This window comes from Clarias gariepinus, chromosome 22 (genome assembly GCF_024256425.1).
Source record: "Clarias gariepinus isolate MV-2021 ecotype Netherlands chromosome 22, CGAR_prim_01v2, whole genome shotgun sequence".
NCBI classification, from domain to species: Eukaryota; Metazoa; Chordata; class Actinopteri; order Siluriformes; family Clariidae; genus Clarias; species Clarias gariepinus.
In genome coordinates, this window is record NC_071121.1 from 7,867,374 (window position 1) to 7,879,902 (window position 12,529).

Consider the following 12,529-nt stretch of genomic DNA (forward strand, 5'->3'; position numbering starts at 1 on the left):
GTGTGTGTGAGAGCGCGCGTGTGTGTGTGTGTGTGTGAGAGCGCGCGCGTGTGTGTGAGAGCGCGCGTGTGTGTGAGAGCGCGCGCGTGTGTGTGAGAGCGCGCGCGTGTGTGTGAGAGCGCGCGCGTGTGTGTGAGAGCGCGCGTTTGTGTGTGTGTGAGAGAGCGCGCGTGTGTGTGTGAGAGCGCGCGCGTGTGTGTGTGAGAGCGCGCGTGTGTGTGTGTGTGAGAGCGCGCGCGTGTGTGTGTGTGTGTGTGAGAGCGCGCGTGTGTGTGTGTGTGAGAGAGCGCGCGTGTGTGTGTGTGTGTGAGAGAGCGCGCATGTGTGTGTGTGTGTGTGAGAGCGCGCATGTGTGTGTGTGTGAGAGCGCGCATGTGTGTGTGTGTGTGAGAGCGCGCGCGTGTGTGTGTGTGAGAGCGCGCGTGTGTGTGTGTGTGTGAGAGCGCGCTGTGTGTGTGTGTGTGAGAGCGCGCGTGTGTGTGTGTGTGTGAGAGCGCGCGCGTGTGTGAGAGCGCGCGCGTGTGTGTGAGAGCGCGCGCGTGTGTGTGAGAGCGCGCGCGTGTGTGTGAGAGCGCGCGCGTGTGTGTGAGAGCGCGCGTTTGTGTGTGTGTGTGAGAGCGCGCGTTTGTGTGTGTGTGAGAGAGCGCGCGTTTGTGTGTGTGCGAGAGCGCCCGCGTTTGTGTGCGAGAGCGCGCGCGTGCGTGTGCGAGAGCGTGTGCGAGAGCGTGTGCGAGAGCGTGTGTGAGAGCGCGCATGTGTGTGTGTGTGTGAGAGCGCGCGCGCGTGTGTGTGAGCGCCCGCGCTTGTGTGTGAGAGCGCCCGCGTTTGTGTGTAAGAGCGCGCGTGTTTGTGTGTGAGAGCGCGCGTCTGAGAGCGTGTGTGAGAGCGCGCGTGTGAGAGCGCGCGTCTGAGAGCGCGCGTCTGAGAGCGCGCGTCTGAGAGCGCGCGTGTGAGAGCGCGCGTCTGAGAGCGCGTGCGTGTGTGTGAGAGCGCGTGCGTGCGTGTGTGTGAGAGCGCGTGCGTGCGTGTGTGTGTGAGAGCGCGCGCGCGCGTGTGTGTGTGAGAGCGCGCGTGCGCGTGTGTGTGTGAGAGCGCGCGCGCGCGTGTGTGTGTGAGAGCGCGCGCGCGCGTGTGTGTGTGAGAGCGCGCGCGCGCGTGTGTGTGAGAGGTCAAAAGTTCTCTCATTACCCCGGAGCCATGATCAGACTGCCTGCCCAAACGGCGAAAATGGCTTGTAGCGAGGTCAGGACTATACATACCGGATTCCTGGATGTACCGCCATTTTTTAAACTTTTGCACCATATAAAAGTTTTACTGCGGTTCAGTGTTATCACTGTACTGTGCTTTAAGTTTTCTGCAAATGTTTATCAGTTTCACGCCGTCTTTTGCAGTAAAGTCCCAGTTTAATTGAGAGACTCTTATAAAAGGAAATATCGGTATTATATACATCCTTAAGAGAAGCAAGGCAGTTTTGCTAGAATGTTATATTCTATAGTTTATATTTTATTCGATATGCAGTACAATGAAATTCTGTCTCATTCCTAGTTATTACCATACAGTACATTAGCTTCAAATTTGAGTCAGTTAGTTGAGTTTCCAGTCAAGCAAAGCACAACGGCTTTACAGTTATAGTTCAATACAGATAAGTTGCTAAAACTTTTAGTATGTTCTGCCTTCTGTAGTGTTCATCAAGTTGTTTCATTACAGCTGAGGGTCACAGGGAACACCACCAGTGTAATATTGCACATGCCACACAGGAAAGGGTTGTGGTTCATCATTCCAGATAATAATAGGGTGGTGCTTACAGGTGAGATGATGCGACTCGCCTCTTGGACATAGGCCTGCGGAGAAGCCGGTGGTGAATTGATGTGGTTATAAATTACTCCACAGCGCCACCTAGCCCAGCCACTAGGTCATCAGTGGAGAGTGATAAAGCAGAGGAAATGAGAATATTCTTTAAGGTGGGAAAAGATTTTTTATTTAAATGACTGAGCGTTCACATGTCCTAAAAAAAACACCAATCGTGAACAAGCACACATGCAAAACACGTAACTTATCGTCCTCTGTCTACCCCTAGTTTTGTAGCATGTGACTTGGAGAAAGAATCATGTTCAAAGTGTGAATAATATTCACTCAAGGGCAAATTATTGCAGTTCTTATAGGCTTATAAAACAGTGTCCGTCTTTGTTCAGCCAAATATTTTACTAAGCAGTTTTTGTTTTTATTTTTTCATTTATTTTTTATAATTAGCTTTTCAAGCTCGTCCTTAACCCGTAAAGCCGAAATCTGCAGAATTATCGAGTCAACGGCTTAAAAAATACCACTACTGCTACTGATAATAAATTAATAAATAAATAAAGAGGCAAAACGAAAAACAGCCTGAAAACCAGAGTCCAGAAAATAGAGCTGTAAATAATCGGACGAGCAATGGGTTTTCCTTAAAATAAATACCGATCAGGTTTATGTTGAAAGACAATAGAAAACGTAGCTCAGATATGCAGTTTACAGTATTTATAGCCGTAATATCGAGGTGCCACCACCGTAATTTCATGCCCCAATGAGAATGGCAAGGTCAAAGCAAATGCTTCAGCTGAGCATGTGCTAATACGGTGACTCATAAACAGGCGCTGTGTGTATCAGGTGCACCAAATAATACAGTATAATGAAATACAGAATAGCTTTTCATTATTGTTTTTTTTTTTTTTTTTTTTTTTTTACGGTGTCATCATTAGACGTAATATATGGCTTAAAAAAAGTCATCTCCCAGCGGGTCGATTTGAAATAAAAGGGTCCAGGAGGTCGTTGTATATGTTTTGGAAACTGTAATAAATTTTTTTTTCCCCTCTCTCTTTTCGCGTCTCTTCCCTTTTATATGTAAAACTCCCCCCACCCTTGTTGTCTTTCTTTTCAAATTGGATCTCAAAAGCCTTTTTATTTGTCGTTCCATTTTCTTTGCAATAATGACATCACAGGCAAGCAGACTAGCTGACTGAGCTTAAAATCGACAAGAAAAAGCGAACGTGTTAATGAATTTGCCTGCATCTCATTTTGAGAACAAGAAGCCTTTTGTAGTTTCACACCAGGTGCTATTTAAGCATTCAAATGACGTGACGGATATGCGTGTGTTTGTTTATTATGAAGTCTTTAGAAACCGAATGAAGCCCCTATATACATGCCAAGGTGAGTATAGGAACTTTCTGGCTGTCCTGCAGGAGGTGATTTGGATCGGGTGAGGTTGGTTGGTTAGTTTGTGTGTGTGTGTGTGTGTGTGTGTGTGTGTGTGTGTGTGTGTGTGTGTGTGTGTGTCATGGACCTGTCTTTCTGTCTCATTCAATAGTCTGCCACCACACAGTCTACATCGCTCAGATAAATGCTGAGTCCAGGGACACATTATTGCTTATTGGACAGCGCAGACTGACTGCAACAGCTCAGCACATGGCTGCGGCCACTTCCTGCCACTTGTACCGCCAAGCAAGACAGGATGGCCAATATTTGCCTTAAATTATTCAACAATTTTCATGGCTACTTTAGTCCATGAGACTGAACTACCGCCTGGCCTTCCGCCCACCCAAACACCACTCACCCCCCCACCCCCATGCCTCAACCCATGCGTTCAGCGCATTCAAAAGAATCTCCGTCGTGCCTTTGACCTTAACCTGGAAATTTCTGCACGAGTGATAAAAATGACTAAATGGTCATTTTAATGAAAATGGTGGAGGTATAAATTTCATTAACGCTCCCCGTGACAGGGGAAATGACTCTGTAGCAATACGCACTGCTTTTTTTTTCTCCCTTCATGAAATTAGGCCCAGAAACCAAGATTCTGCTTTGAGTTTGATTACTTTGAAATGACGAGTCTAGTGGTTACACTTAAGTAAATGTTATTCTCTTCTCATGCTTGAAGACTAAATGCTCTCCATTCTCTTCAGGTGTACATTTTCAAGCTGGTTAAGTTATTGTTATAAACGTCTATTAAGTCAGCCCTATTTCACACCATGAAGAAAAATGTTTTCTGTTAAATAACACTGTAAAAAAACTCTCTAAAAGGTTGTTAAACTTACCGGGATAATTAAATGTATGTCTTAAATCAAGTACATTACCATAGTTCTTGGTCAATTTTGTGGTCAAAGTTTGTGTACTGTATGTGAAATGGGAGTACAGTGTAAGTAATCAGGGTCTAATTCCACAACACTCATGCAAGAATGCTGTTCAGCTGAAACTCATATAAAGGAATGGCTACTTTAAGGGCAATAGAAAATAGTAAAATTTGTGATTTAGCTCAGTGAGACTGCAGATGCTTTAAATGAGTCTCAGTTGAACTACGAAATGCATTTTTGCACAGAATGAGGAATTTGGGGAATTTGACTCTGATTACTTACATTCTACACGTGTTTCCAATGACAAACTCAATGGTCCATGTGTACAGCATAAAAGTTTATAACGACCAAGACCTACCTTAATGTACTTGTTCTTATTCACCTCAATTTTCATTTAAGACAGACTTAAAGACCAGAATACTTGAATGCTTGAGAATTTTTTTAAATTGGAAAAAACTTAATTCTGCTAAATTGTTACTTTTAAGTTTGCTAAGTTTGTTAATAAGTTAAAGTAAAACTTTTAAATTCCTCAATAGGTCAAATTGTGTTACTTATTATTATTAATTGCCTAATTGTTTAATTAATTGTTTAATTATTGAACAGTCTGAATCGGATCATTCATTCTAATATTTAAGCATTTCTATTGTAAGAACGTAAGTGACCCATATTTTACTATTTCTTTCTCACAAGTTAACACGGGTCCCATAGCTATCTTAGTGTGCGTGTCCAGCTTCATCATTAAACCTCAAATGATGAAGACTTGACGAGAGAACAGCAGAGCTGAGCAACAGACTGGGGCAGGGGGTCTTCCTATATGAGGTCACACTAGGGGGACAGTCTAATTTGGCTTGTTTCCGCTCCGGGCAGTAAAGACACAGAAATAATCAAGAATCAGGATATTCAGTTATTTATTCATCAGTAATGTTTATAATTATTATTTTTATACACAAAAAGTGAGGACCTATCTGAATGTCGAACAGACTAAAAAGTGAATTTTGTGTAAAGAAGTTTCCTTTTGTAATTGTACACACCACATTGTGTAATTTATTTTGTTTTTAAGTGCTTTATTTATGATGTATAAAATTTTTTAGGCTTCCTGTTTGTGGAAATGTATTTATTTATATAATTATTTCCTTATCTATTTATAGTCTTCAAGCCTTTGGTGTCAGCAAGAAGTAGTTCAAATAACGGCGCTTTTTTGTGCTATTTTTTTCTAAAACAGAAAGGAGAAAAAAGATAGAGGTGGGCGCCAAACGAACTGCTAAGAAATATAACTGACTTCTTTCACCAACTTTCTATTTCACTTTAAATGTGCAAATAGTATGTTATCCTTTAATTAGTAAAAATGGAAAGTATTGGTGGAATAAGAGAAATAAAACATGTTGGTGTAAACCCGTTAATTATCTAAATAATCATCTTCACTTCCCTTTGCACACCACACTGATGTTATTCATGTTTTTCTAATGACGGCGCTTTACTTTTCACAAACATCTTAACTGTTGATCTGACTTTATGATCAAAATGATGCGGTTAAGGTTGACCTAAAAAGAATACTGTCTGCTGTTTTCACCATCATTGTCAAACTCTTCGGTTTGCCACCTTTTGTTCTTACATTAACTGCTGCTGAACCCCTGCGGATTACCAACAGTCTGATTTACTCCCGATTCATTTTATTTCCTTTGCTTTCTGTTATTAGACTTGGAGCACCCCACACCCCACACACCTCACCCCTTCAGCTCTCATTTGCAGCATTTCGTCTCCAAGCACACAGTTTCTGGCAGGGCCTCGGTTTTCATACCCAGTTGACAGTAGACAGGGCTGAACAGGCAGAGTCTCTGTTCTCTGCCATGCTCTTAGCTCTTGCTGTACTGTTTAAGCACATGTGCCACTGGCATTTGACACATTTACGATCTATGTGTTATAGCACAAAAAAAAACCAGCTCGCTGTCTGCTGTTTAACAGGCTCCATTTGGAGCAAAAGCTCAGCCTTTTGGTTCTCTGGCAGACAGAGTGGTATGAAAGTGTGCGGACTAGAGTGGTGAAATGCCCAGGGGGTCATCTCTCGTAAACAGGACAGAGAGCCAGAGAGAGACGGCGCTAAACATACAGTGACAGATGACACTCTGCCGTGGACAAACAGAGGTCACGAGGGAGTAGGTGTGGTGTTATACGGCGCATGTATAAAACTGATTTGTTTAACTTCACGTTTTGATAGAAGCTGTATTCTTTTAAAATCGTCAGCTTTAAATGGGCACAATTTGTTTTTTATGTGCCAGTTGTGAAGGGAGCCTATAATGTTTTCACCACTTTTATGTGTTCATTAAATGTCCAAAGCTCAGCTCCAGCTGTATGAATAGACACCCTCTGAAGGCCTGTTCTCTTTTCTCACACGCTGGTAGATGCAGTTTTGGGTCTTTGTTTACTTCAAATTGTTTAATAAAGACAAGACGAAGACCAGTGACTGCATGAGGTGTTGGAAATAAACCCGCAGTTTTTTCCACAAAAGGGAATGTTAAAATTAGATTTTTTTTTTCTTTTTCCTCCCCCCTCCTCCCCTGTCATTTTCCATCAGAGACCTCAATGCAATTTAATCATGACTAAAATCATTAAAAAAGATCTGAAGATTAGATTATATTGGCATTTGCAAAATTATGTAATACATTTACATTACAATGAAGGAATTAAAATAATGCATTTTATCCGTCTGGGGTTTTGAAGAGCTCCACCTGGGGAAATAAGGCAGCTGCAAATGGCCGAGGTCTATCTCACTGCCTGGACTGGCAGTAATGGGGAAGCTCTGTGCCGTGCCCGTCAGAGCAGCTTAAACCCTCCAGAGCTGTTGCCTGTGATTATTCCTCATAGCATCGTTACAGTTAACCTAGTTTAACGCCACGTCTGTGGTCGAGGGCAGGTTACATGTAGCTGTGATTTGTAACGGTGGATAAGTGATGTCATGGTTCCCATGTGCCCCTCGGACTCGTTTTGAGGTGCCGCTCATGCTCGTTTGGAGTGTGTTTGTTGTTTGATATAGTTATACAGTGAATGTCATGCTGCTTTTTATTTCTCTTTTACCCAGGTTTGACTGATGAGGAGGTGGAGTTGGCCCTGCAACGCTCTGGTGCTGAGGAAGCACTGGCTCTGAGTCCATCGGGACCCCCTCATATCATCCACAGTCCGACGCTCGCTCCTGCCCCCTACAGTGAGTGTTACTTTACCAGTAGTTGTTATAAATGGAATGTTCAATCATCAAATGTTCTAGCAAATTGAATTTGTTATAAATAAACCAAAAATGGTTGCCTTATTTAATGTACGTAAAGACCCACGACAACAATATTTATTATGCCTCCTATTTGTATCTGTTCAAGTCAAACCAGGACTTTTGATTGCGCACAATAAAGGAACACTGTTATGAGAGAGAAAGAGAAAAAAACTCCTTTTATTTTGCTGTATAATCCCCTGCTACTCTGATTAACTTATCCCAGGGTTCCACTAGTGCTTGGATACAATCAAGGTAGAAAGTTTTCTCTGTACGCCGGAGCCATGACCAGACTGCCTGCTTCGAGTCTGAATCCCTGGCCTCCCAGGAACATCTTTAATGACCCAAACATGTGGAAATGGCTTGGAGCAAGGTCAGGACTGTATAGTGGATGTGGCAATAATTCCATCTTGAGTTCCTGTAATGTGCAAATGGTGTTCGTGAATGATTGTGTGTACATCTTAGACAAACAGGTGCATCTCTTCCGCAAGCTGGCGCCAAGGTTTAAATTTTCTCAGCCAGGTTCTTCATTCATGGATGTACAGTACGGCCTTCCTTAAAACATTTGCACCATTCAAATGTTTTACTGCTGCTAAGGGTCTCATCACCGACCTGTGCCTGAAGCCTTTAGTGAATGTCACTCTAATTTAAGTCCCAGGTTGACTTATTTACCTCGTATTTACTATGTTTATCTAATCAATTTGAGTACTGTGTTCATATTTACAGTAGTTACATCCCTTGTCGAGACCTACAGTACCAGTACTGTCTGCACTCACAAGCTTATATTATAGAATACTGTCACTCATAGACTTTAGGGAGCTTCCCTGCATCACTGCTACAGCTGAGAATTCATTTTCATGCTCAACTATGTACATTCAGTACAGTTAGGGAAATTTGATTTAAAGACAACTCTACTTATAAATCAAATCCCTTAAAGCCATCATTAAAAAGAAAGTGATTATGGTATTGAAACATGTAACATATATATAAATAAATTATATAAGCGCAATATAAAAAATATATACAGCGCCGTCTGTTAAATTTTGAGATGAAACAATACGTTTTTTTTTTTTTTAAGGTTGATTTTATTTGATTTGAATTTAAAGTTCAAATTAGTATATCTTCTTTTTCTGTTGATGCGATTTTGTTGCAATGAACTAAAGCCTATATGTTACCTCAAGCTCGGCCAAATACACCTGTGAAAACCCTTTTAAAATTTGTTCAGTCGTTTTTGTGAGATTCATGCACAAACAAACAGACAGACAAAAATCCCCCCCCAATAATTTTCCACAAATTTCGGAGGTACTGTATTCGATACCCTGCTTTATCTTGTTTTATTTACTTTCTTTATACTTTTATAAAAAAAATATATAATTCTTGACCAGGCATTCTTTAAAGCTCATGATATGTAAGGATTCAGTTTAAAAACGGTCCAGCAGGCTAGAGATACCTAAAATCTTAATGCCATTAAACCTTAATACTGTATGAGTGCCATGATTTGATCAGGTTGTTGGGTAGCTACAAAATCCTAATCAGTTCAGTCTGTAATCAGATACCGACTGTCAAAATGCCTGTAACGCCTTTGTGCTGCTGAATGAAAATAGAATATTTCAATGAACTTTTTTCCCTTTTCACCCTTGACACATCCAACCACACTTTAAACTTGTGATACACTCGAAAGAGAAACACATTTCTTTTCAAGAAACTCTGTCACCACATAAAGTGTCTTCCCAGGCCTCCGTATAATTATCCTAGACCAAACACAACAATGTAGTAAACGACTATATTTTAAGGCTAACATTTAAAAAACGGTTGTGATATGTTTGACTTCAAATCTACCCCAGGCTAGGCACAACTATATTACACTATAATCCTGTCTTAGTGAAAAGTGGTATATATTTGACTTGATCTGGCATCTTAACCATTTAGTGCAACCTGCTCCTGGACAGTAGCTACAGTACGTTTGCATAAACAATATCGCTTCAAATCTGTTAAAATCTTTTCGGTTAAAAAGTTCACCTTACATGGCCGCTGAGCCAATACAATATTCATTTACGTGCACAAATCTTTTAATCAGTATATAATTTACATTTATCAAAGTATAATCTGAAAATAGTTTTGTTTTTTTGACATTCGCAAAAGTGGTTTTGCAGGAAGTGGAACAATAAGTTGTTTTCTCCAACTTGGAGGTTAAGTCAAGGCTATGATTTATGATTGGTTAGATGCTTTACTAAAAATTAATTTGAAACCAAATGAATGAATGTCTGATGTAAAGATTGTTGGGAAAGAGCTCTTCTCCTAGACATTACCGATCAGGAACCAAAAACTCATAACATCGCCCAATGTAACCCACACGTTGGGCAAACATGCACACAAAATAGATTATTATTCGATTGGCTCAAGTGTTGTTTACATGGCTAATATTTACCTATTGAACGCGTTCTCAAAGGTTTACACCCCCGCTCTTATTGAGAATGAAAATTCACCCCGGTCGGGTTTGAGCAGGTCAGACTCTTCAGATTGAGGTGTTTGCATGATGTATTTTTTTAAAACTCTGACTGAGCAGTTATACCTTCCCGTTTTTAGTGGAATATTAGGACTCATGTAAACGCACCCACTGCCGAACATTCATTAGAAGTTTATGTTGAGTTTCACAAAGCGCTGATCCAGGGTACAAACAGGATCCTGTGCTGGGTTTGTCGGTAAAGATTCAATTAAATGTTTTCATTTAATTATGTAATAACAAAAGTTATTTCATGGTATTGAAATCTTCAGTATTGTTCTAGACTGTAGTAAATAAATCACTAAACAAAAAACATTAACAGTAACAACAGTAAATTTTGTTGTTATAGCTGCCGCCGTCTTTAAAAAAATATATCTAAATATAAAGTTATATATATGTAGGTTTTATATACAGTTTATATAGTATTAAAATATGCATACACTGTTTTTCCCCCTGAAGTGTGTATACATTTTTTGTCTCTGTCTGTGTGTATGTGTGTATATACATATACAGTGTGTGTGTGTGTGTGTATGTATGTGTATATATATATATATATATATATATATATATATATATCTGTGGCTGATTAGAAGCCACAAAATTTCAGTCAGTGTGACATCGGAGATTTCCCCAGGTTGCCAACAGTCAACAAAATTTCATTGTTGATGTAATGTTTATAAAATTTTCATCAACAATGCAAAACCAGACCAAAACGTCTGTGCCTGGATTAAATTAAAACGCTTTGAATTTCAAACTATCTTTGATGAAATGAAAATACGTTGTAATGAAAAGATGAACACATTAAAACTGTGTGGCTTCTTTGGGATTTGCTACGGCATTGAGAAACAAAACAGGTCGGTTTGTTTGTGCAGGTTGAAAAATAAAAAGGCACAAATGGTAGGGGCGGACCAGACTGTTTGGGTGTGATCTGCGCTTTTGATGTGGTCTTACTGACCTCATAGGTCATCGTGTTTGGGTTCTGGGAAAAAAAAAAAAAAAAAAAAAAAACGGCACACACTCATTTATTTATTGCTTATTTACAGCTTGTATGGGTTGCTGAAGTGGTGCTAATGACACGAGTGGATATGACTTACGGTGTGAAAGTTACTGTAGCGCTGGTTTTCACAGAGGGCAGGTTTATTAGGGATTGACACTAATCTGTCAAGATATATTTGATGATATACTGTAGGTATAAAGAGAACTTCGTCTCTCTGCTTGTTTAAGAAATTGTATTTTTGTTATATCTTTAACTGTATTCTATTTTTTTATGACATCTTGTTTATTTGTTACTACAGCATTAGTGCAGTTTTCTTTAAATAATAATTCCTTTTTTTATTATACAAAATATGAGCAAGTAAAGAGCATATAAAGCAGGTATGTCTAGCACAACCTGCTTAACATAGTAACAGCATATTTTCCTCTTAGACTTGCTGTAAATTTTGTTGTTATAGCTGCCGCCAGCCGTCTTCAGCAACCCATGAATCGCATCGTTCTGTTCTAGGTTACCTCATGACAGTGCATGACCTCGTATTTGGGTAGATCTGTAATTAATTCCTGTACCCAGGAAGAGCGCGTGGGCCGTGTGATACAATGCTCACTCCATCATGGCAATCTGTCCCATATGCCGATGGGTTTGGAAAGGAAGAGAAAAGGGCCTGCTCCAACCTGTATCTTTATTACCTCGCAGGGGTTATGAGCGTCAAGCCGACCACTGATTTACCAATGCGGAATGAAGTCCGCCTAATGCTTAACCTATATGACAATGATTCCAGATGTATTCCACCCTCGTTTATTGCCACACCGTCCTTGACTCCCCAAGCATCTCATGTTTTGTAATGAAAGCGCCGCTGATGGGATGGCCGCGCAGTTAGGCTCCAGGCCGCCTCTAACGGAAGGTTTTATATCAAAACGGCTATAAGAGAAGTGCATAATGAGGTGAGAGCAGGGAGTCTTGTGTGGGGGTCAGGCTGAAAAGAGGAGGACTACTTCTCTTTGATGTCCTTGTTATGGGGACGACGCACGAAGGCCTGTATCCATCTCCGTCGGAGTAATGAATACTCTGATCCCTATTTTCAGCCGGCAGAAGGACAGTAGTGTCTTCCCTGAACCCAATAAATTTGAGCGGAGATTGGAAAAAAGCAGGGGGAATGGGGCTCAGGCTCGCACCCTAAGTGACCAAATGAAAAGCGGCCGCGTGAGACGGAGAAAGAGAAAGTGCTCAGGAAGAGAAGGAAGTCAGCGTTGACTTTGGCTCAAGAACCTCTACAGTACAGTACGCCACTGAAACTCTAAGTGTTAAATGTGAAATTGCAGCTTTGAAGTTTTTTCCCTCCCAAGTTATTTTAGGAATGCGATCCCGGTTTAGAGGCTTCGACGGGAACGCTGTTGACTTGCCGGCAGGCATCAAACATCACCTGAAAGCCGCCTTAGACTAACCTGGGACTGGCGGTTGGGGTATTTTTTGCATGTCAAATCACGCAAGATGCCATCAAAAGTTATCGTCGTCTGCTCATTCATGCGTGGCCACCTGTTTTTCCAAAGACACAGCCTCAAAAACAGAAGGGAAGGAAAAAAAAAGAAAAAGAACAGATTTGTCTGCAAGTCTTTTAGAGGCCTTGTTTATTTGTATTCAATGGAGCAGATTCAGACAAATTACAGCGACACACCTGTTCC

At 41.0% G+C, this 12,529-nt stretch overlaps 1 protein-coding gene across 2 annotated transcripts in view; it reads left to right on the forward strand.

Moving 5' to 3' along the window:
* pex14 (peroxisomal biogenesis factor 14) overlaps positions 1-12,529 on the forward strand; it is a 114,148-nt gene that overhangs the window by 57,130 nt on the left and 44,489 nt on the right. For both annotated transcript variants that reach the window (XM_053482695.1, XM_053482696.1), the window contains exon 4: positions 7,174-7,296. In XM_053482695.1, coding sequence (XP_053338670.1) covers positions 7,174-7,296 — 123 coding nt within the window. The remainder of the gene's footprint in view (positions 1-7,173; positions 7,297-12,529) is intronic.